Source organism: Symsagittifera roscoffensis, chromosome 2 (assembly GCF_963678635.1).
Source record: "Symsagittifera roscoffensis chromosome 2, txSymRosc1.1, whole genome shotgun sequence".
Taxonomy (NCBI): Eukaryota; Metazoa; Xenacoelomorpha; order Acoela; family Convolutidae; genus Symsagittifera; species Symsagittifera roscoffensis.
Genome location: NC_087063.1, coordinates 20,994,874 through 21,020,629, shown reverse-complemented (window position 1 = coordinate 21,020,629; position 25,756 = coordinate 20,994,874). Strand labels below are relative to the sequence as shown.

Here is a 25,756-nt window from a genome sequence, read left to right as displayed (position 1 = left end):
AAATATTTTCAGATGGTATCGCAGAATTTCCGTAAAAATCCAAAAACCCTTTAAATATTCACCTGCGTTAGATTTTTTTGCACTTATACCGATAATTCAAAAAACTAATTTGCAAGCTCTGCAGTTGGGCGTATTTGAAGTTACCACGTTCGACTTATTTTCAAACATGAACTCAAAGTTCAAATGATGCAAAGATTTTTGAAAAATTAGAAAATGAAGCGAAGTTTAAGAGCTATAAAGGGCCCTAAAATCTAGCACCAAAAATTAGCGTAAACAAAAAGGATTAGAGTTTTTTTGTTATTTTGATTCATAGTGAATACGACAAAAGAAGCAAAACTTCTTAAACTCCTCCGAAATCTCATCGTGCTCTTGCATACTGAGCGAAAAAGGCTTTTTACAGTTTTCGCAGGTCAGAACCCGCAGACCAACAGATGTAGTTTTTGCAATATACTTCAAACGATCCGAATCTTCAATGTTCCAAAGTCGAACTGTCGAGTCTTTAGACGCAGATGCCAGCCATTTTCGGTCATCCGATAAAACAACATCGTTGATCCAGCCTTCGTGACCTTTAAGCGACAGTTTGACAGTTCCGTTGACGCAATCCCAGACTGAAATTGTCTGGTCGTAACTACAGGATACCAGCATGTTGCCATCTAGAAGACATGAACTGATTGAACCTTCGTGACCGTTTTCGTAAACTTTGGCGCCTTCATGTCTGAAAAGACCAGTGGCAATATCCCACACACAGATTCGTTTGTCCCAACCACACGATACGACTTTGCGATTGTCGGCTGAAAACTGAGCATGTGATACGACTCCTTGATGTCCGTCCAGGAGTTTCAAAGTTGTGGCGAAAGATCTGACGTCAAAAATTTTGATTTGCCCGTCCACACTTGAAGTCATGACTCGGGTTCCAGTCTTGTCGAAGGATAGATGGGTGGCATAGCTCTGAAAAACAAGTTATTGATTGGACCAGTAGACTATCGACGGGATACAAAAATTGTGAAATTTTGTAATATTTGTTTATTTTGATCGAGTTTAGCTAAATGTTTGTTTTTATTTATTAAATCATAAAAATAAGTAAAGTATAAACGCCATCAAATTGATATAAATTGTTCATAAATTAAGCTGTTAATCTATCCGAATTTAAGCATCTTTTTTCCACTGATGCGAGTTTCTCAAATATGGAAAATAAAAAATTGAATATTTGACGACTGGCAAAAACTAATTAATACGCAATTAAATTTTCATACTTCAAATTTGTTACCTTGTGGAATGCTTTGATGTTTTTGATGCATTTGCCCGAATTGACATCCCATAGTTGGAGAATGTATTCAACATCACTCATAGACGCCGCACACTTGGAGTCAGGAGAAATGGCACATGAGTTCGAGATAGCCTAGGCAAAGTAGATATTATTGGTATGACTTTTAACTCAGATTGCAGTGTTCTATGTTCAAAATTGAACTAGAATCTTAGAACAAAATTAAAACTTTTTTGTTGATAAAAAATCAACAGTGCGAGAGCATTTGAACAAGCATATGCACTTCAGTTCATTCTCTTTCATTGCGTTCGCACCCGTACCTAGGAAATGTTCTAATTCAGATCTGAAATAATCTTTTTCAGATCTAAATTTCAGATCTGAAATGGGTTGTGAAATTTTAAAATAACACTTGGATACTTTACAAATGGGTTATTTCAGATCTAATTTCAGAGCTGAAATTTTGTTTTAATTGATTATTTCAGATCTGAAAAAATATAATTCAGATGTATAAAGTGCTGATTTAAATTAACCGGATAAAACGCGTTAAACTTGAAATTTACAACGAATTTTTCTCAAATTGGGTTGAGTTTAGGTAAAAACTTATGAAGACAAAACTTGCTTAAAACTTTAGCAGAATTAAAATGGTGTAATTTATTTTGCGAATTTCGGGCCCGAAATTTTACCCCAAAAATGGGTCATTTTGGTTTTTCTTAGTTAATCAAAAATTACGCCAAAAATACCTAGTCGATCACAGACATAATTATATTAATGTGAGCCTCTTACGTAGCCCAACAAACTTTAAGAAGGGTAGATTCTCCAAAATATTGTATAAGTTAATTTATTTTTGTTTGATAGACAAAAAAGGTCGTTTTTACTATATAAAATACCAACTTTTTATTTAAAAACAATTTTTAAACAATTTGCAAATTTTTTTTGGAGAAAATACCCTTCTTAAAATTTGTTGAGCTACGTAAGGGGCTCACTTTGATAAAATTATGTCTGTGATCGACTGGGTATTTTTGGCGTAATTTTTGATTAACTAAGAAAAACCAAAATGACCCATTTTTGGGGTAAAATTTCGGGCCCGAAATTCGCAAAATAAATTACACCATTTTAATTCTGCTTAAGTTTTAAGCAAGTTTTGTCTTCATAAGTTTTTACCTAAACTCAACCCAATTTGAGAAAAATGCGTTTTAAATTTCAAGTTTAACGCGTTTTATCCGGTTAATTTAAATCAGCACTGTATTCGGATCTGAAATTTAGTTTTTCTTGGTTATTTCAGATCTGAAAAATTAATGACTCTGACACAATGTTTGCTATTTTGATGCATTTGAATTTGATAGATTCTGCTAGCTACTCGGATTGTTCGGAAGTTTTTTTTACCACTAGTTAATCTAAACATAACTGTCAATTGCAGAAACAACGAAAAATAAAAACTCAATTGTTTGCTCGAAATTTATAATTTATAATTTAACAAAGGGTTTCTCAGATCTAATTTCAAAATTTTGTTTTTCAAACTATTTCAGATCTGAAACTTTGTACTTTAGATCCAAATTTGAAATCTAATTTTTTCAAATTCTTATCAAGAATTGAAATTAAAAAATTTCAGATCTTGCACAGAAAACCCTTTTGGGTACGGGCATTTTAGTTGGTTTGCAGTTCTGCAACAGCTTCTTTTCTAAATTATTCTAGAATTGCAAGCTCTAAATTGAGCTCTCAGCATTTCTCTGCTTCATAAGACGTCATTAGTTGCCAATCGAAAAGTACAATTCAAGTTGCCTGCTGTGTTAGAATAGATAGTTTCCTCCAATTCGACGGCAGATTTTTTTTTTTTAGCAATTTATAACAAAATCAGACCAACCAAACATATTTTACGGAAAACTATTTTTTGTTGTGGGTTTCGAAGAGGAAAAAAAAACTTCTAATGATAAAGATCCAACCTTCGATAAGGATTGTCATTCTTTAATAGATTCAAGACTTATTTCAAAATAGCTTCAAAATGTATAACGATTGAGCTACAAATACCTACATTAGATGACTATACTGAGACTGTGCAGAGATCTAACAACGGCAACTTTCATGGAATTCGTGAATTGCAAAAATGAAAAAATTATGTTGAAGAAGAAGAACTATGAGCTTGGACTTTAATCGCATAAATAACCGTGAATGAAAAACGAAAACAAATTTCATCCCCGGAAACAGTCTTCTCTAGGTATGCAACAACAATGATGGATCATCTCCTCACAAGGAATCTCTAAAACACTAAAACATATACACACAACAAACAAAAATTTGTTGGAACTGTTTAATACTTTTTGGCCAATGTTGTATATTGGTTATTATAACCTTTTTCAAAACGTATTGGAATTTTTTAAAGGTAAATCAAAGCGTTTAAAATTATCTGGCCTGATTGAAAGAAAAATGTTACGCAAAAATTGATATTCACTAATCTGGGATTCTTCGGGTTTATCATTCTCCAAAAATGAATTTGGATGTTTTCTGTTCAAGATTGAATTAGAAACTTAAAACAAAATTAAACTTTTTAATTTGTTGATAAAAAGATCAACAGTATAAGAGATTTCTAGCAAGCATATGCGCCACTGTATAATTGCCTTCATTTCAATCTATTTCATAGCGTTCCCAATTTAGTTGCTTTGCATTTTGTAGCGGTACTGTTCTAGATCATTCTAGAATTGGAAACTTAAATAAAGCTCTCAGCAATTTTCTCTTTCATTGGGCGCTTACATTGAGCCCTCAACATTTTTGCTATTGGAAACTTTTTCTGAAAAAAAAGACTGCACTAAGTCTAACTGATCTTAAAAGGCTGAAAAATATTCGCCTACAGCTCGAAAAATTAGTATAAAAGTAGAACTGAAAATTACCAAATCACAACGCTCCGATTGTAAGAAAATCGTAACAAACTCAATCCCAACCCTTGGATAACCAGCGGATACACCTTATGGAAAATCTATACTTTTTCAATCTTTGGATAATAAAATTTAGTTCAGGTCTATATTACAGATCTAAAATGAACATTCAGTTTCAGAGTGAAAACTAGATAAATGAATACCTTCCCTAAAACAAAATGGACATTTCAACTAGCAGCGCTAGTCCCGCGTTCTCGATCAGTAACCCGCTAGTTTAATAGCTGATCAAGGATTTTTTGTCTCACAAAATAAATGATGTTAGTACATTTCTCCTACTGTTCTGGTCATACTCATGCCACCACTTTTTAGAAGACCATGCGAATAAAAATTTCACGTTAGGACTAAGTACTCATACAACGCTTGCATTTCAAGTAGAAAAAAATTATTAAAGTAAGCTCCCCAATTGATTCTGGAAAACTATACAAAAATTTTTACTCGTTTACATCATTTGGAAGAAGTTGCAGAAAATTATAAGCTCTTGCTATCTGTTTTTAATCTCCTTAAAGAAAACATTATTTACCTATAATCAAAAAACAAACAAAAACTAGCAAAAGACTTTTTCTAACATGGTAGAAAGAAAAAAAACATTGATTTCATAGGACACGATTGCACAATGAGAAATCAATTAGTTTTGAGAAATAAACAGAGACTTTTACGATACACTTTAAGCTGTTTTTCATTTAAGCTACGAGTTTTTGCGACCGTTGATGTCAAAAACTGCAAAAAACAACACTTTCTTTTTTTCAGACATTTAACAGTTGCTTTGTTTGTTAAACTTCTGATTTAAGGATTCAATTTTTGTTTGCTCCGCTAACTGATTTTTCTAATTCAATTTCGATTATCGCTGAAAAACCATCAAACCATCATTTTTTGATCTTCCCCTTGATTTTTCTGCTAAAAACTTGGTCAACTGTGTTAAATATACTTCTTTGATTGTTTACATTTTCTACAGCAGTTTACATACAGTAATTTTCTGATCAAATTTGATCTGAATTTTCTTTAAAAAATGGCAATACTGGAATTGTTGTACTTTTGTTACCATTGATTATAACTATTTTGTTTTACTTCACTTCTCGTCATTTTTTTAAATTATTGAATCAATAACATATTATTGATTGGGTTTTCATGGATTTTTCTAGCTGTTGACTGGGACCGTTTTTATATACAGACTAGCGTTTATGTACAGACTGAGCTCGACATCTGTTTTTAATCTCCTTAAAGAAAACATTAATTACCTATAATCAAAAAACAAACAAAAACTAGCAAAAGACTTTTTCTAACATGGTAGAAAGAAAAAAACCTTGATTTCATAGGACACGATTGCACAATGTGAAATCAATTAGTTTTAAGAAACAAACAGAGACTTTTACGATACACTTTAAGCTGTTTTTCATTTAAGCTACGAGTTTTTGCGACCGTTGATGTCAAAAACTGCAAAAAACAACACTTTCTTTTTTTCAGACATTTAACAGTTGCTTTGTTTGTTAAACTTCTGATTTAAGGATTCAATTTTTGTTTGCTCCGCTAACTGATTTTTCTAATTCAATTTCGATTATCGCTGAAAAACCATCAAACCATCATTTTTTGATCTTCCCCTTGATTTTTCTGCTAAAAACTTGGTCAACTGTGTTAAATATACTTCTTTGATTGTTTACATTTTCTACAGCAGTTTACATACAGTAATTTTCTGATCAAATTTGATCTGAATTTTCTTTAAAAAATGGCAATACTGGAATGGTTGTACTTTTGTTACTATTGATTATAACTATTTTGTTTTACTTCACTTCTCGTCATTTTTTTTAATTATTGAATCAATAACATATTATTGATTGGGTTTTCATGGATTTTTCTAGCTGTTGACTGGGACCGTTTTTATATACAGACTAGCGTTTATGTACAGACTGAGCTCGACATCTGTTTTTAATCTCCTTAAAGAAAACATTAATTACCTATAATCAAAAAACAAACAAAAACTAGCAAAAGACTTTTTCTAACATGGTAGAAAGAAAAAAAACCTTGATTTCATAGGACACGATTGCACAATGTGAAATCAATTAGTTTTGAGAAACAAACAGAGACTTTTACGATACACTTTAAGCTGTTTTTCATTTAAGCTACGAGTTTTTGCGACCGTTGATGTCAAAAACTGCAAAAAACAACACTTTCTTTTTTTCAGACATTTAACAGTTGCTTTGTTTGTTAAACTTCTGATTTAAGGATTCAATTTTTGTTTGCTCCGCTAACTGATTTTTCTAATTCAATTTCGATTATCGCTGAAAAACCATCAAACCATCATTTTTTGATCTTCCCCTTGGTTTTTCTGCTAAAAACTTGGTCAACTGTGTTAAATATACTTCTTTGATTGCTTACATTTTCTACAGCAGTTTACATACAGTAATTTTCTGATCAAATTTGATCTGAATTTTCTTTAAAAAATGGCAATACTGGAATGGTTGTACTTTTGTTACTATTGATTATAACTATTTTGTTTTACTTCACTTCTCGTCATTTTTTTTAATTATTGAATCAATAACATATTATTGATTGGGTTTTCATGGATTTTTCTAGCTGTTGACTGGGACCGTTTTTATATACAGACTAGCGTTTATGTACAGACTGAGCTCGAAATTATAATCACATTTTGTTTATGGTTGATTAGGTTTACGTTAGGGTTATGAAAAGACTCTGTTTGGATTTATGGTAACAGTTTTGAGATTCTGTTGAGCCTCTGTTTGGACTATTTTTGAAACAAATGTTCCACATTCATTATTATTGAATTTAATTGTAAAAACACCAAGCCTTGAAAAATTGTTTCCAATTCTAAGAGCAATGATACAAAAAATTCACCGAAACATTTATTAAAACTATAAGCACGTTTTTCTGATAACATACTCGCATTTGAGCAGCAGATTTTGTTAGTTGACATGGGAAGGCTTTTTTTCAAGTTTTTGACAAAATCTTGCAAAATATTGATTGTATGCCACTTAACTCTGCTCAGTTTTTTCTGCGATCATGAAGAAGACTTTCACGCAAAAATGCTTAGATTTTTCCTGGATTTTGTTTACACTTCGATTGGGTCAGTGCTCAAGTTTTTGTGTCGATGTACAGTTTTCCCTGGATTATAACTGGATTTTGTTTCTGATCAAGTTCAAACTTAGGTTAGGACTATACCATTTCCAGACTCTGCTTAGAATTATGAAGAAAATTTTGGACTGCTATGTAGTGACTATGAAAGTTGGCTTCAAAATCGTAATATTTGAGACGTTTACACTCTTATTGCAATGCTGCAAAGCTTATGATTAAAATAATTCAGCGCTAGGAACACTGATAAATGATAATTAAAAAAAAATTATAATATATACATAGTTTAGTCCGAAAAAACATGCATACAAAAATAAACTGCAGATCGATCTTTTTTGCGTCCGCTCCCCCTAAAAATTAGCATAGTTTAGGGTCGTTCAGCCAAAAATGGATGTCTTAAATAAGTTTTAAAGGGGGGAACCTTTCGGTCGGCCGGAATTTGTATCCCTGAAATGGTGACTTTTGATAACTGGTTAAAACCTTTTTTTAATAGTTTTTTCAATGAGCATCAAACTATCAATGTAACTTCAGACGCTTTCTAGGGAGCAGATGCGATTGTTTTTTGTACTGCAGCCTGAATTTGAACATTTGCTTTTTCTGTCTTTTGTTAAGTTAAAACTAGTCAATAAAGCCTCAAAGTAACATTTGGCTGAAAAAGTTGTTTCGATTAAGGCCAAAATATGAAATTATTTTTTGATTTGTGATTCATTGGTTAAAATTAACAAAAGCACTGACACCGACACGGGTGTTGTGCAATATTTTTCTCGTGCAACAATAAACCAATCTTTTTTCAATATAAAAGTCATTCATAGAACTCAAATTTCTTTCGAAAGAAATGTACATGTTCAAGAGCAACTTCTTGAAGAAGAGTTTGATCCTGAAAATAATTGTCACAGCAGCAGGTTGGTTAGACAGAAACTTTATTGAGATAATATATCAATTTTGTAAGTTTTGAGCTGTACTTAAACAATTTGTTGGCTCTCATTTGTCCCTCCCTGCATTTGATATTTCTTTTATTTCTTATAACAAATTTTTATATGAAAAAACTGGAATGGAGCATGTTTTAATTGCACGTTTGGCTTAGCTAAGCTCAAAATATAAAAATTACTTTTGGCGTTTTTTTTCAGTGCTAATGAAAGCTGGGTCTGGCACTGAACATCTAGAGGTCATGCGAGACGAATTCTACGGCGAGTGCAAAAAAATGCCCGGAGATTATGTTCGCATTTGCATCCAGGGTTTCGACATCATCGAGTATTACGTCAGAAGCAGGACTGGATCAGCTTATCTCCCCCCTCTCCCAAAATTTATAAATTCTAATGATCCAATGAGCCGTTTAAATTGGATAAAAGTTGTTTTAGAGCTGCGTGTAAATAATTAAATTCCGAATTTTGTCTTAGAGCCTGGCTTATATCTCCCCTAAGCCGCATTACTGGGGGGGGGGGGTTATGGTGTTAACTTGATCCACGCAGGTCCTGTGATGTTACTGTGGGGGTCACTGGTACTAAACTGTGCATTGAACTTACCCAATCAGATTATTGGTTTCCATTGGAAGACACTTTCAGCCCATTAGTGAAGTGTATTTTGGCTACTTGTTTGCGATACACGAACCCGTATTCAGCAGGTATCGTTGCTGGGAGTTATTTATAATAAAATTGGAACAAACTTAGAAATTGACTAAGTTAAGGAAGGTTCATGCAAAATAGTTTCCACTTTTGTTTTGTAAAGTCAATATTTTATCATCGGCTTTCTTATTACATCATAGCACAAAACGGAAAAACTACTGATCGAATACAGAGCAAACCTAAAAGCCCTAAAAGCGGCAAAATTATATCTTAGGGTGTGTGAAAAACTTAGTATTAGATTAAAAAACTGAGATTTCTACTTAAGAAAGTCCAATGAACCGTTACGAGAACTAATTAACCTGAAATTCCATGTTTAGATATCAACATATGGTATTATAACCAGTTAACCAGAGAAATTGCGTGTCACATGACCGAGGGTGACGCTTGTGTGAGTGTGGTGAAAAATGTCTTCATTAAGAGCTAGATGTTCTAATATACTTCTTGAACTTCCCCGAGAAAGGTTGCCTTCCTGAACCTTTAAGTGAAACTCTGAACTGGATGAAATCAATTTTTGTACTTGATTGAGGACGGTAGACTCTAGTCGCACAATTAAGTTCATCAAGCTTTTTCATTTTACATTATACAATTAGTTTGTAATTTATCTCTTAAAATTTACAAGTTGTGATTGAATTTGAAATTTTTTCAGTTCAGTACAAACGCGCCGAAGTACTAGAGGCGAAAAAAGTTCCTGAGAGCCAAAAACGTTTTTAAAACAACCTTATAAAAAGGGCAAACCAAAGCAATAAATTCAGCAACAATGGCAAAAAAGCAGCAAGGTGCCAATGATGTTATTCGAAAACAAAAAAAAAGAGTTTTTTTTTCAGTTTTTGACAAACTTCGTGTCAATTATAGCGAAATTATCTCAAGATTTTGTCGCAATACTAAATCTGAAGCGAAATGAAGCTAAATATATTTAGCTTCATTTCGCTTCATTATTAGTATAGCGACAAAACTGGAAATAATAGTGCCAAAACTGTTTTGCTTAGGTTATTATAATAACCTAAGCAAAACAGTTTTGGCACTATTCAACAAGTTTTGGCACCCTTGAATGCTGATTCACCGACATCAAGAAAAGTTTTAAGCTCGTATTTATCAAATTGAGACAAAATTAGACAAAAAAACAATGAAGACAATAATTGTTAAAACTGTGCCATCAAAAACTGCGAAAAATGTCTATTCTGTTTACACAAATTTAGGCAAAATAGAATACAAATTTTAAAGAGCTGTTTTGATTAGCTGAACCTGAAGTTTTTCCATTAAATTTTTAACCACATTTTTTTTATCAAACCCGGGTTGGCAAAAAATGTAGCCCATGGAATTTTTTTCCCTATGGCTCATACATTTCATGCATTTAAAAAACTGCATAAGAACTACGACAAAAATTCTCCCATTTGTGAGAATGATTTGACTAGCTTTCTTCCATAAAAAAGTTGAATGTCATAATTGCGAATAAAATGACTAATTACATAAATCAAATTTGAGTTTTACTCTAAACTTTTGCGTTTCTCCTGGAACACAATAATCAACGAGATAGCTCGTATCAGGGCGAAGCCCTGAATGTTCCGACTGCCTTTTAAAGGTCAATGAAGCAGTAATAACATAAAAAAATTCACTGAAATAAAACAAAATGAAAAAAAAAATTCTAAATTTTGAAATTTTTTAATGAAAATCATCCCCCCACACAACATATAAAGTACAAAAGGATAGATTTCGCTCCTTGTAACAAACCAATTATGGCAAATAAGCTTCTTTCAACCAATTTGGAACAATTTCTAAGACGGTTTAAATCTCCGCTTACACGATAATAGCGCGAAATATATCGCGGGTTAATTGTCCCAAATTGGCCAAAATGGCAATCTTTAAACCCCATATCTTTACAAAAAAATAATCACAGGTGAAATATCTTTTCAAATTCAAGCTCAAGACAACAACACCTTTTGAATGATATAAAAAATTCCGTCAAAAATGGCTAATTAAAAAGTCGAAATTTGTCTGAAGAAAAAAAACCACCCCGAGCACAAATATTCCGTTACTTTTGTATCGAAAGTCGGAACAACACGAATCACAATCACTGGGTTAAGTAAAAATGCAAAAAATAAGGCATTGATTTCCGATCCTGGAATTTTTGAAGTAGAAGCTTTTTAGCCATAGATTTTTTTGTTATAGTTTTATTCAATCTTCCTTAATTTAATTTAGATGGCGTTTATTTCGATGCAGGTTATCAATGAGACTATTGCCACTTAACTCATGGGTTTTTTCTATTGAGAAAATTTTTGTTCCGACTTTCGATACGAAAGTAACGGAATATTTGTGCTCGGGGTGGGTTTTTTTTTTCATCAGACCAATTTCGACTTTTTAACTAGCCATTTTCGACGGAAATTTTTTAATATCATTCAAAAGGTATTGTTGTCCTGAGCTCAAAATTGAAAAGATATTTCACCTGTGATCATTTTTCGTAAAGATATGGGGTTTAAAGATTGCCATTTTGGCCAATTTGGGACAATTAACCCGCGATATATTTCGCGCTATTATCGTGTAAGCGGAGATTTAAACCGTCTTAGAAATTGTTCCAAATTGGTTGAAAGAAGCTTATTTGCCATAACTGATTTGTTACAAGGAGCGAAATTTATCCTTTTATACTTTAAATGGCGTGTGAGGAGATGACTTTTATTTAAAAAAAATCAAATTAAAAAAATTCATTTCATTTTATTACATTTAACTTTCTTAAGGTTATTACTGCTCCATAAACCTTAAAAGGCAATCGGAAGAATCAGGGCTTCGCCCTGATACGAGCGGTCTTGTTTTTTTTGTGTGTAAGAAACTGATCTATATACAGAGCTAAATCTGGACTACAATATACACGAAATTTATCATTTCCTTACATGGTGATCATTACAATTTCAATACGGAAGAATGCAAGTCATAAAACTCCCACATATGATCATAAAATTTTGTTATATGATCATAAACAGAGCAGTCCTAATATAGTCAAGCTGCATTGTATGACTATCTTTTTTAAATATACCTAGCCAAAACATATCCACTTTTGGAATAAAGTTTTGGGTCTGATCTGTGCAAATCAAATCACAACAAAAAATTTTCTGCGAATTTCTATTTATACCATTGCTTTTTAGTTCAAATTTTTGATCGAATTTTCATCAAAACTGTTATGGAAGTTAATAAATTTATTACAAACTCTTGTATTTATATACAACCGCGTAAAATTAATGATGACACCGTAAAAATGCTGTCATTGCCTGAGAAAAGTAGAAGAACCAAATATTTAATCTTTTTGGCTGTTTTCGTTTTTTCCCAATAAATTATATCTAAATTAAATTAAATATATTCCCATTAAATTTAATTAAGGAGCCGAAGGTAAATTGAAACTAACTAATGACTTTGATAGTTTGACAAATGAATGAATTTGAAAACACACAGGATTAAATAAAAATATTTGCCACTTATGAACAAGAATTGCATGCAAACTTGAATTTCAGGCTGGTTCTCGACTGAAAAATTGACTGCAAAACTAGCTTTTATGCAAAACTAACTTTTCCTGAAATTGTGCAAATTTTAGTTTTCTTTGATCCAATTTTTAAGGACAAGTTTCAAGTTTTTAACCAGCTTTTTTTTCGACAGAATTTTGAAATTTTATAGAAAATTACTGATGCTCTCAACTCAGAAGTAAAAAGGTATTTTACCAAATACCTTTTATCGTGAAATAAAAAGAGTACAAAAATTGTCAAATTGGGTTGGGTTAATTAACGCGAGATAAAATTCCTCCTATTGAAATGTAAGCGGCAAAATAAAGCAATCCTAATTGATTTGAATCATACAATTCGCACGTTTCGTAAGTTCGGGGAAATTTTGAGAATAACCTTGAGTCTGTTTCTCCAGACATTCTGGCCTGTTTCCAAGTCCCAATAACAGAGCAGCTTGTCCCAGGCTGTCGTGAGGAAGTTCTTGGCCGGGGCTGTCTCGTTCTCACCTATCTGATCACGTGGTACATCCATATAGCTGATTATGTTGTCGTGGCAGTTGTATGTCTTAGCACAAGATATGGTATCCAACTTCCACAGTTTACCTGGTGCAAAATAGTTTGCGAATCAAAAAAGTAGTCGAAACTGCGGGAGCCCTATGCGCTTTTTTCTAATTTTGAGACTGTTCGCGCTTGGAAATGGTACACGTATATTTTTTTATGTACTAAACACTAATTTGGCTTAGTGTTTTTGGTTTTATTCCATATTTCCGTTATATTGTTTATCTCTGCTATCGGGCTGTTGCTGAAAGTCAAATATGCAGTTTTCTGTCCTATCAATTGTAGTTGGATTACGAATACGGAGGGTGTTTCAAAAAAAATCGTTGTTTTGGTGATTAATGGTCCTGCCGTTCAATCACAAATTTGATGAAAGTCAAATATGGTAGAGACTCAAATTAGGAACAAATGTTTTTTTTTTTCATTTTTGTTTCTGACCATTTATTGATTGAGTTCAGCTGCTCGTTTACCTATTCTCAATTTATTGTCAAATCCTGCGAGATCTTCATTATTTAAATACATAAATTTTAATTTTATTTTCTTTCCGGGGTTAAGTGTTAATACAAGAAAACATTTCAGACTCTTTTTAGATTATTGTTCCAACCATTTAAAAAATGGCAGGAGCTTTGTATTCGGCTGTTTTTTTTTTAAATTTCCACGCAAAATCAAGTACCACAAATAATCATCGCAATTGGCCGAATGATATGTCATACTGAAACCCTGTAAGTCGTAGTTTATATCATCGAGAAAAGCAAGCTTAAAATTTTTAATTTTCAGTCTAAGTTCGATCGAATAAAGCAAGCGAGGAGGCTAACGATAGCTTATATTAATAATTAATATAAATTAAGCCGTGAAAACATAGCTTTACTCAAGTTAACTTAGAGTTTTGAGTTTTTTAGCACCTTTTTGGAATTAAAACTTTAAAAAAGAAGATAAAACTGCTAAAAAATGTGAAACTATTTTAATTTTTAAACTTTTATTGTTTTTTCAGCATTTTTTTCTTAAAATTTTTGTCCAATTTGTTTATTTGTTTATGACTGCTGAATAAGCGCATGCCTTACTCTTTTTCAGATCCTTTTATCACACCACGCAGAAAAAACGACACTGATTTGAAAAAAGTTTTTAGTTTTTTGTTTCAAATTTTCTAAGACTATGGTCGGATTGTTTTGTGCTACTTGCACAAAAATCGGCTATTCTTGTTTTATAAATTTCTAAATTGTTAAAACTTTTAATTTAGATAAGGCTCAAACTAAATGAAAATATTTTGCTCACTGGGTGAAAAAATTGTTATCCAAAAATGAGGTGCAAACAACGATGGAAAAATCTTGACTTATATTCTGCAGTGAGTTGTTTTTGAGAAAATTCCTGGCAGAAGTGAAAATATACCTCTTGAATTTGGTTTATTATGATAACGTCATACTGATAGCGTCATTCGAAGGAGTTTTTGGATTTCAAAAAATTTCTTAAATATTTGAAATAACAAAAAGCTTCGTCTTTGTTTGGTTCCTTGAGTTCATGATGACTTTTGTTTTTGACAGCATTTTGGTTTGTGATTATTAATCTTGTCTTTATTTTAAGGACTTTTATAAAATCGTCATTATTTTTTACCTTTTTTTAGAAAAAATCCCTGCGAAATAAAAAAAACTTTTCCAATAATCCAGATTTCTCAATTGGTTTAATTCATCATGAAAATGTCAATCTCATATTGTTCTGAAAACTTAAAGAGCTCTGAAGCCATCTATTTTTTTGTTCAAGAATTTCAAGAACTTTTTTAAACCAGTATGATAGTATTTGATAGATTGTTATGCCTTTTGAAAAAATATCACGCAAATCGAAGCCACTGTCGATCGAGCGTCATTTGCTTCTCGGCAATTTTAGAGCATGTTTTTTCCCCATTGAATGGAAACAGGATACACCGTACGCACGACCAAACATTTTATACATGTTCGATATCCTACCTCTTGGTAGAGGGGGAAGCTGGTTGATTTTTTGTAAACGCGATTTTCATCAAAACTCCAATTTTTTGATGATTTTGAAAACCTGGTAATATTTTCTCAAGACGTTTTGAGGTTAAATTTCTCATGAGGCAAAATGACATGTAAGCAATCAAATGACGTTTTGCTGAAAAACTGTTTTTGCCAGGGTTTGAAATTTCTCGACTCGGCGACGTACTTCTCTCCATAAAAAACCTCGAATCTAGAATACACGCATTCAAAACCAAATGCCACAAAACATCCCCGAACACTAATTTTTCCAGGTTTTAGGACATACTCCTGGGTCAAAAAAAATCCGACCAGGTAGTTTTTTTTTAATTGAAATGTATTTCACAATTTTCCTGGCCTTAGGCAAAGAGTTAATTCATCAATGAATAAAACCTAACTCCCGTTTTGGTAATGCTTTTTCGGACGTAATTCATTCTTAAAAACACCTTTTTAAACTTTTTGACACAAATAATCCGGTTTTTGATTTCTTTTGACTATTGATATCCATGTCTGATTTGAGATATTGCTTTGTGAACTCGGGCACGTTCAATGGGCCAGTTTTGTAAGGTTTTAAGTTTGCTCGTATTGTTTAAGAGTTAAATCGGTATTCATTCTGAACCCTCCGCTCGAATAATAATAAAAAAGCAAATTTGTATCCAGTAATACATTCTTTTTTGAATTAGTGATGATCCAAAATGTTGCACTGGGTTGCAGCTAAACATGTTGGGTTTGCATTACAATGCCTTTTTAGGGGCAAAAATACCCAGAAAAGTATTTAGCCGAAAACAACTTGAATTGACTAGAAAAAACTACCAGGTTTAGCTTTGTTTATAGTTCAAATTTTGAGTAAGTATGAAAATAACTTTTTTATAAGCGTTTTTTAAACATACAACAACTTTTTCTTTTCGTAAAATTAGCTATAAGCAATTGATCCACAAAAGTCGCCAAAACCCAAGCTTCAAAAATGTCAGGAATTATAAAAGTTTTTGTAAAAGTTAGATCACTATTGTTAAATAAGTCAGTGTTATCAACATCAAAGAAGAAAGTCTCATTCAAACACCAGCCAAAACTTCAATAAAATTTCTCTGTTTTGTAGTAAAATATAAAATATAAAGCCAAAATAATTTAAAGCAACTTTGGGCTGTGTAATTGAACAACTTAAGTATTTCAAGCAACTGCTCAGTCAATTAGAGCCGCATAACGAAGTGTTTTCCTATCAACCAAGGATCGCCAAACTTTTCAATGTTCATAATACAAACTATGGATAGTAAGTGTTAGGTTATTGTCTAATTTCATATGAAGTTTTGCGCAAATGAATGCAAAAAGTCCTCGCGCATATGTATGAAGATAAAGCAAAAATAGCCAAAGAGAAAGCTCTGGAATTTTGCTTCAAAAAATTGTCTTCAGAAAAAATTACTTATGCAAAACAGTAAATAGGTATTCTAAATTGGAGAGGGCTGCGCATTTTTCTATTTTTGAGACTGTTAGCGTTTTTTTCGGAAATGGTACATGTGTATTTTTCATTAAATAAGGCCCAAATTTGAAGAAAACAAGAAAAAATAGACAATCAGAAAGTTTTAGTGTTTTTTTGCAAAAGTCTTTGGCTCAGAAAGTTTAGATTTTGTTTTCAAGGACTTGTTGATACAGTCACGGGACATAAAAATTCATTTTGCTTTATTTCAACGAGCGAATGAACGAATTTTTTCTTCAAGTTTTGCCGTTTTTCTGCAGTTTTTTAAAATAAAAGCTTGAAATTTTAACATATGCTAGATGAGATTTTAGAGCTTAAGCGGGCAATAAAATGAGAAAACCTTGTTATGAATGCTTAAATTAGCCAGTATATCATATCTACTTTTAGAGGTGTTCTTGCTGTGGAATCAACCTTGCAAAAAATATAAGGAATGCGAACTTTTGGGCTCAATTTAGTTATTTGGGAAGCTGATGAGCTTGACTTACAACGTATGCCACCTAAAATTGACAGATAAGAGAATTGAAAAAATCATGAGGCCCGGTGTCGAAAAAAAAATCAAATCTGTTTTAACAGCATTTACAAAAAAAATATTGGAAGCTTTCACTAGAAAATTGAAAAGATTTTTAATGACTTATTTTGATCATCAACGCAGAAATATTCGTTAATTTGAACATTTTTTTGACGCCAGGCTGAGTAACTGTTTGTTCGGACCATTTGAAAAATGTGGAGGAACTTTGTACTCGGGAAGGTTTTATTTTTTTTCTTTTTGTTTTACACTCAAAATCAGCTACCACAAATAAACATCGCAATAGGTCGAATGATATACCAATTTGAAGCCTTTTAAATCATGATTTGAACAGTTACAATGTTTCAATTTTGAGCAAATAAAGCGAGTGAGCAGGCTTAAATTCGTTTATTTATGTTTAATTTCAGCCGTGAAAACTTACATTTCTGTGACAAAAGTCAGTTTATGGAGTGTGCTTGCGCGCCATTTTGAGATTCAAGAAATTTTCAATTTTGTTTTCAAATTTCTGCCAAAAATCTTGAAAAAATTTGAAACCATTTTTGATTTTTGTTTTCTGTTTTTTTTTCTTTTTTTTTCTGTTCATTTTTCTTGAAAAAGAACTATTCATTTTGCTATTGTGAATCTATTGTGACAATTGAATAAAGTACACCCCAAATTGAATAAAGTACACCTCAAATTGAATAAAGTACAAAAAGCAAATATGTTTTTTTCTCTGATCAGCGTGCAAGTGTTTGTGCCGAAAAAATTGTTTAAATACAAAATTGAACTGCAGAGAAATGGAGAAAAACGATAATTCTTCTCTCGAGCTTCTTCTTTTGATTTTTTACTGAAAAACATTTACGAAAGCCTATTTGAAATGTCTTTCGATGATTGAAACTAATAAAGCACGAAAGATTGGATCAACGAACAGGTTTTTTAGCCCTTCTCGCATATAAATTTTCAAACAACTTGATTTGGAGGTTTACTTGGGTACGGGTGATTTTCCGGGCCTTCATTAGTTAACAAAAAATACGTTTGCGAAAATGATAATTTTGCTCTTTGCTATCTGATCAACTTTTAAGAGGTTACAATGTTAAACCCTCGAAAGTATGCTCACACATCAATTTATGGACAAAAAATGGGTCATATCAGTTCACTTGCTCGCAGTGGCAATTTTGATTTTTTTAAACCAAAAAATCGTCTTGAATTATGATTTAACATAAATTTTGGCTCTTTTCACGTCACCTCAAACTTCGTGATTGAAAAGTTTTTTAACGATGTCCTAACAGCAAAGAATTGTGCATGGAGAGCCAACTAAAAATGTGAATTGATTTTTCTCACTATAATAAGTAAGATATAACTGATGTTCCGAAATAAGAACCAAAAAGGAGATAAAAACTAGCCAAAAAAATGCTTAAAATCTTAAGAACAATACAATAAAATCATCTGCTCCTGCTATATTTTCTTAATCTTTTCCAAACTTATCCTAGGTTTCAATCTAAAACATATAGAGAATACAAACTTGAGAAAATTTGGCACTAATCTGTTTTCCAAGACCTGATTTTCAGTTTTAAAATTTTTAGGTACAATTTTTTTGTTTCAAGAGTTTCGGTACCGTGATCAAATGGAGCATAAATAAGCTTCAATGAACGTAGTAAAGACATCTGTATAGGTCGTGATGATGTTTTTTTTCATTTTTTTCACAAAAAGGTCTAAAAATTTGTTCACGCTCAAAACGATTTTTTTGTTGTATGAATTTTGATTTTTCTCTGTTCAGTTCATTACTTTGTTAGAAAGAAGGCAAACTCTGCCACCGAACGGCAAACATTTAAAATTCACAAAAAAGTGATCGATTTGAAGTTTAGAAAGTCGATAATAGTTTTTAGATTCTCCAGCGGAATAAAAATTATTGGATCTTTTCCAGTTTCCCACCCCTCTAGTGAAATTACAAAATGAAACTGATGAAAAAAATTGTTCAGACTGCATTTTTCATGTAAGAAAATTAGTATCAATCTGTTCAATTGTTCACGTTTACATGTTTTATTGCAGTGTAGAGCTTCAAAAAGCAATACATTTTTTTCTGTTTCCCTGCGTTCATTGACTCTTTGGCTCAATGGATATAAGAACTGACATACGAATATGACAAACATAGCTGATCTTCATACTAATATTGAAATATTTGTCTGTGATTATTCAGTTTTCAGACATGGCTGTTTAGAACCAAAAGACTCGAAGCGAAACTGTAACTGCTAAATTCCAGAAAGGAGTCAAACAATATTGACTTATGACTTTTAACTTTTTAAATGACATCAAAAATAATGCTGTAAATCAAAGGTTGTTGATTTTGACTTTCATGCAAATTAATTGATAGGAAATTCTTTTTATTTTTAAGACGTACAATTATAAGAGGTTATGGGCGATTGAAGCTTCCAAGCTCCAAAAATCTTGATGGGCTTCGAACAAAAAAACTGCTCATTTTCTATGCAGAACCCGAAAATTTTTCTGTATAGTGTGAACGATTCCTAGCTTGTATTAAAGACTAAAACTTTAATGTAGAATCTGAAAAAAATTGCGAAGCCAACGGAGATTCTGTTCAGAGGAAGTTGTATCAGGAAATCATTATGCACCTCAACGATGCTACTTTGCAGATGATCATTGCTCAGAATGACAGGAATGGATTCAAAAAATGAAAAAACTTGCAAAAAAAATTGGGCAGATTTGAACATGCCAAATCATTGTATTTTGGCAAGAGTATCTGGAACTCAAGAAGAACGGTGAATCGATGATAGATTTTCTTTAAAAAATGGACAATATTGTGTTCAAACTACAATCTGCCGATGAAAAGATCAGCGACAACCTGAAAATAGCCATAGTTCTTGAAGCATTGCCACAAGAATACGACTCATTCATAGCTGCAATACAGTTCCAGCAGATATCGTATCTACAATTGAAAGAGCGACTGATTGAACGATCACTTGGGGGGAGCTCAAACAAACAAGATAAGAGTTCTACGTCTATTGCGGCTCCAGCGATTCATAGAACTGGCCGAGGACGATACAATGGAGGAACTGGACAAGGAAACATGCAAACCTTGTACTGTACAAAGTGTGCACATAAAAATCACACTGCTGACAGGTGCTACGCAAAGCAGCATGTAGACAACTAAAATTTGAGCAACCGTCAAGGCGGTTTCTCTGGGTTTGCACTAACTGCTACTTCAAATGGGTCGATGGATATTGTGATCGACTGTGGATGCACGAACCATATCATTCCAGACAAATCAATGTTCAAGACGCTTTCTATGCTGGACGGGGACGGAAGTGCGATATTTAATACTAACGGGGATGGGACGCAACAGCGAGTACATGGTGTTGAAGAAGTTTGCCTCCCATTCTACGATCGTAATAAAGCTAATTACACGTTTAATCTCCAGCGCGCATTATATGTGCCGAGCTTCAAATTTCATTTGATATCAATTTCACTTCTAGTTAAGCAAGAAAACACAGTGATTTTTAACCAAAATACGCATATACGTGTGGGACAATAAAAAATTTACTTTTTCGAAAGAAATGGTCTGTTTTGGTTTAAGCATAGTGCAAAAGAGCCGAATATGTCGACATTGTCTAATGCCAAATGGCATGTAAATTTTCACATGCAAATTGTGAAGCATTGAAGAAAACTGCAAATCAAGCAGTAAAAGGCATGATTGTTTCCGGTTCATTGGCAATCGATAAGTGTACTACGTGTTCAGAATGTAAGATATCTACGTCTGACATATCTAAAACCCCTCAAGTTAGGGCAACGCAAAAATTTCAACTAGTCCACAGAGACGTTTGTGGACCTCTTCCGGAATCATTGCATGGAAACAAATATGCAATATCTTTTATTGACGATTTTTCAAGATATGCAACAGTATATTTTGTAGCCTCTAAGGGCGATTCGTTAGCAAAACTCAGCTTTTTTCTTAATCCGGTGGTCCAACCATGTTATGTAACTGGATTTACACTCAGGTCAGATAATGGTGGGGAATATATTTCACGCAAATTTAAAAATTTTTGCAAGAATAACAGCATTGATTGCACAGTAATTCACAAGTCCTTATTCTCTTCATCAAAATGGTATAGCCGAGCGCTATTGGTCATCGGTTTTTGACAATGCACGGGCTCGTTTATTATCCTCAAAGTTACCAGAATCTTTTTGGATAAGGGCAGTTGATACTGTAGTATACACAAGAAATCGTGTACTAACATCTTCTATTAATGATGATAAAACACTCTACGAAATGTTTTTTTGGAAAGCAACCCGATTTTCATCATTTAATAGTTTTTGGTTGCTTATGTATATCAAAAATTGAAACCCACCAGCGCAAGTTATTACTCAAAGGCAAAAAGGCAGTTTTTACTGGTTATGGAGGTTCAACTCCTGCATATATTTTTCTGATTTTGTGAAAAAGAAGTTTTATCGCTCACGGAGTGTGACATTTTACGAAGAACAATTCCCAGGCCTCAATAACGGATCCAGGCCTGCTATTGTTTTGCCTTTTCCGGTCAATGATCCAGTGGGGGCTGTCACAGATTCAGTGGGGGTCAATAATGCACAAACAAGTGCAACTGATGCAAATGAAGTATTGCCTGCTCTTGAACAGCCGTTACCACCGACAAGGGGAGCAACTTCTACAACTATTGATTCTTCTCATAGAGTATCTTCAGCATCTAGTCCTCATAATATGCAAATGGAGATTCAAGAAATTCCAATCTACTTAGATACACGTGAAAATTACACAACTCACGATGAATTTGATATATCTGATGCCAATGAGTCTTCTCCTCACACTCCAACTGCAGACAACCTGCAAAATATTACTTCCCCAACTCCTGACAGTTCGATACCTTTTTTTTACCAAAACGTTCTACATCATCCAAATCAAGAGAACAATCTGTGAGTGATGAAGAACTTTCTAGTGCTTTGGGACTTGACATTCCTACATCTAATAGGACTGGTTGGATGATTCGAAGACCTGCATGGCACTACGATTTTGATTTTTCTACTCATGAAAACTGTAATGTTGCAATGGCTGCTAGCGTCAATGGAAATGTTCGAATTAATTATGAGGAAGCTACTTTGTCAACTGATGCTGAAAAATGGCAAGCTGCAATGCAAAATGAGTTCAAGAGTCTTGTAGAAAAAAAACATGGGATCTTGTGGCTTTAACTTCTGGAAAACCATTAGCGAAAAGCAAATGGCTTTTTTGATATAAAGCGTAAAAGCGATGGTTCAGTTGAACAATATAAGGCACGTTATGTGGCTAAGTGATTTAGTCAACTTTATGGACAAAAATATACTGATACTTTTTCACCTTCTATTACTATGACAGTTATTCGCTCTTTATTTGTCATTGCAGCACAGAATGGTTTACAAATGCGACAATTTGATGTCAAAGCAGCTTTTTTGAGTTCTCAGAGGATGAAAATTTCATTGAGCAACCTCGTGGTTTTGAATCTGGTGAACGTGATGTATGCAAGCTCAATAAATGTATTTACGGTTTAAAACAAGCAAGTCGAGCTTGGAATCAGTTTCTAACAAAAACTTTATGGGAACTTGTTTACCTAAGAAGCTCTGTAGACACCTGTTCATTTTATCATCCTAAAAAAATGAGTTTCATTGCTTTGTATGTTGACGACATGATAGTTTTTTGATAATGACAAAATTTCAGTGTAAAAGCTGATTGCCAATCTTGGTAAGCGGATTCGTTTTGAAGATAAGGGCGTTCCCGAAAGGTTCTTGGGAATAAAAATTCACGTTGGTGAAAAACGTAAAATACTTTCTCAAGAAAGGTACGTCAAAAATTTAATCGAAAAAAATGGAATATACGAAGGTGCAAACCGGTTCATGAATCTGTGGTTACATCTAAAAATGTAACTGATGATAAAATTCTAACAGATCGTTCCATTTTTCAGCAGATAGTGGGGGCGTTATTGTGTTTAGCTGTAACAACTAGGCCGGATATTGCTTTTGCAGTAAACTCAATCTCTCATGCGTGCAAAAGTCCAATAGTGCTAGATTTTATTGCAGCAAAAAGAGTCCTACGCTATTTAAAGGGCACGAATTATTTCCTTTCTTATTCACGACATGATAATGGTCTAAGTGTTTTTGCGTACAATGATGCCGATTGGGCAAGCGACGTAAAGACCAGAAAATCTGTATCTGGCATGGTTTTTTAAATTGAATGAGTCAGACTCACCGGTATTCTGGCGAACTGCTAAACAACGTTCGGTATCATTATCTATATGCGAGTCAGAATATATGGCTCTATCGGCCTTGGCTAAGGAAGTTTTGTTCCTTAAACATGTATTTGAGAGTGTTAACTATAAAACTACTGTCCCTATTTTGACAACCAAGAAGCAATCTGTGTAGCTCATGAAACAGCTTCAAGATCGAAAGCCAAACATATCGACATTAAAGTACACTTTGTTCGAGAACAAATTCGCTCTGGTAAGATAACGTTAAAATATCTTCCTACTGCAGTTATGGTTGCGGATGATCTCACAAAAGGACTTTCACGTGTTCGTTTGGCGCAGATATGCAAGCTACTCTTTGGAAGTACCTTTTGAGGGGGAGTGTTGAAATACTCGTCTGTGATTGGTCAATTTTCAGACATGGTTTTTTAGAATCAAAAGACTCTAACGGTAACTGCTATATTCGAGAAAGGAGTGAAACATTATTGACTTATGACTTTTAAATTTTTAAATGACATCAAAAATAATGCTGTTAATGAAAGGTTGTTGATTTTGACTTAAACCACTTTCATGGAATATAAATGATCAGAAATTCTTTTTATTTTTAAACACCGAGACGTACTATTATAAGAACTAATACTTTTAAAGTCGTTAATCCATAAAATTTATGCTAGGTTCGTAGCTAAAAAGAGCCGCTAGGAACTCAAATTGAAATGCGTTTTTTCTATACCCTCTATCAAAGAACAACACCTTAACCCGTATTGCTACGTGAAAGGCACGTGCAGCTGAAATTATGCAATGCAAGTGAAGTGGAAAAAAGCCGAGACTTTTCTATAGCACGCTCTATATTTTAAATCACCAATTTCCTAAACTGTAACTATGGGGAAAATAGCCCACATGTTTTGTCGCTGGAGCAGGAGAGAAGGTTGCTCTTTGTCTGGTCCAAGAAGGCGCATCTGTTCACACTCTTTTCATGACCTTGGAGCACTTTGACCTTGACCTGGGCCAATTCCTCACTTTCCCACTCTTTCTGCAAAACAAGAGGAAATTTTGGATGTTACATCAAATTCTTGTCAATTAGCAGTCCGAAAAGAATGTAATAAAACTAGGTTTATTCAACCATTAAACATTCGTAGACATTTGTTTTGCCATTTCTTTCTAAATCTCTATCAATATTTTGTTTAGGGTAGGTTAATTTGATTTCCCGAGCTCTCCCAGCACAAAAAGAAACCCTTTTTTGATTAAAAAAAGTGGGAAAACGTGCGTGAAAGGCGTTTGTTGGAGCTTGGAACGTTTTGAGCAAGTAATCGAGTTTTTGCAATGGTCAACTCATCATTCTTCAGTTTAAAAATGTTTTGGAATCGGGTTAATTTGAATTTTCCATGGCTAGAAGGCTTAAAACTGACTAATAGTGAAACAGTTTCAAGGGTCTAGTACCTGGTAAGATAAAAAAGATAAGGCCTCGAAAAGTCTTGAAAATTTAGATTCCTACCTTAAATTTTTCATATTCCGCATCCTTTTCTGCGTCTGTCTGATCGTTCAAAGTGCGTTTGTTCACACCTGCAGTCTCAATGGTCATTTTAGATGGAAAACAAAAACTAGATGAGAAAAAAACTAAAACTTCATCAAAACAGCGAAATGTAAACAAACTATAGAATAATGTGAAATAATTATTTTTCAATTTATGATCTAAAACCAGTTTGGATATTCAATCAGTTTAGATATTTTGCTTATTATGCCAGGTGTGATTCCGATTAGATAGAATGAAAAATTTATTACGCAGTGATTTGCAGTCCGGCTCAAAGTGTACATTGCACGTGCATCTATGAGTGTATAATGATTTTATATAAAAACTACACACGCATTATGTACATCTAGCTTCATTTGTTTTAATGGTACAGTCACGGGAAATAGAAATTGCAGTTTTTGATTTCAACGAAGATTGAACAAACTTCTTCACGTTTTGTTCGTTTTCTCTGCAACTATTAAAGATACAGGTTTCAAATTTTGACAAAAGGTGGATGAAATTAATTGAAAGGGCTTAGACGGGCCAAAAGTTGTTTCAAAGGCGTAAATTAGCCAGTATATCATAAATAGTTTTAGAGGTGTTCTTGCTGTGGAAACAACTTTGCAAACAATATAAGGAACGCAAATTATTAGGCTCAAATGAGTGCTTTGGGAAGCTGATGAGCTTGACTTACACCGTATACCACCTAAAAACGAAAGATAATAGAATTGAAAAACTTATTAGACCCGTGTCGAAAAGAAATCAAATCTGTTTTGACGGCATTTACAATAAAAGTTTTTGAGAGCTTTCACTAGAAAATTGAACAAATTTTTGTTGAATTATTTTGATCCTCAATGCAGAAATATTCATCAATTTAAACATTTTTTTTTGACCGCAGGCTGAGTAACTGTTTGTTCGGACCATTTGAAAAATGTGGAGAAACTTTGCACTCCTGGAGGTTTCAGTTTTTTTTCTTTCATTCGTAAGGTCGTAAACCTTTCATTCGTAAAGTTTCCTCAGCATCGAGAAAAACTGATTTGAAAATTTTTATTTATGTTTCTATTTTGAGCGAATAAAGCGAGTGAGAAGGCTTAAAATAGCTTGTTTATGCTTACTTTAAATCGT

At 33.2% G+C, this 25,756-nt stretch overlaps 1 protein-coding gene across 1 annotated transcript; it reads right to left on the bottom strand.

The window, feature by feature from the left end:
* Window positions 1–234: 234 nt before the first annotated feature.
* On the bottom strand, window positions 235–24,876 carry LOC134839218 (WD repeat-containing protein 88-like). The gene is made up of 5 exons (XM_063854695.1): window positions 24,617–24,876; window positions 24,022–24,154; window positions 12,773–12,978; window positions 1,268–1,399; window positions 235–948 (listed from the first exon to the last, which is right to left on the bottom strand). Exons 1-5 carry the CDS (start codon window positions 24,701–24,703, stop codon window positions 298–300), a joined length of 1,209 nt encoding a protein of 402 aa, XP_063710765.1. The 5' UTR covers window positions 24,704–24,876; the 3' UTR covers window positions 235–297.
* Window positions 24,877–25,756: the final 880 nt, after the last annotated feature.

Excerpts from the sequence above, each read along its gene's own strand:
- LOC134839218 (XM_063854695.1), bottom strand. The coding sequence starts at position 24,703 with ATGACCATTGAGACTGCAGGTGTGAACAAACGCACTTTGAACGATCAG. Across the intron at positions 12,979-24,021 it reads CTGCTCCAGCGACAAAACAT|GTAAACTGTGGAAGTTGGAT; the intron begins GTGGGCTATTTT and ends ATTTTGCACCAG. Across the intron at positions 1,400-12,772 it reads TCTGGAGAAACAGACTCAAG|GCTATCTCGAACTCATGTGC; the intron begins GTTATTCTCAAA and ends TACTTTGCCTAG.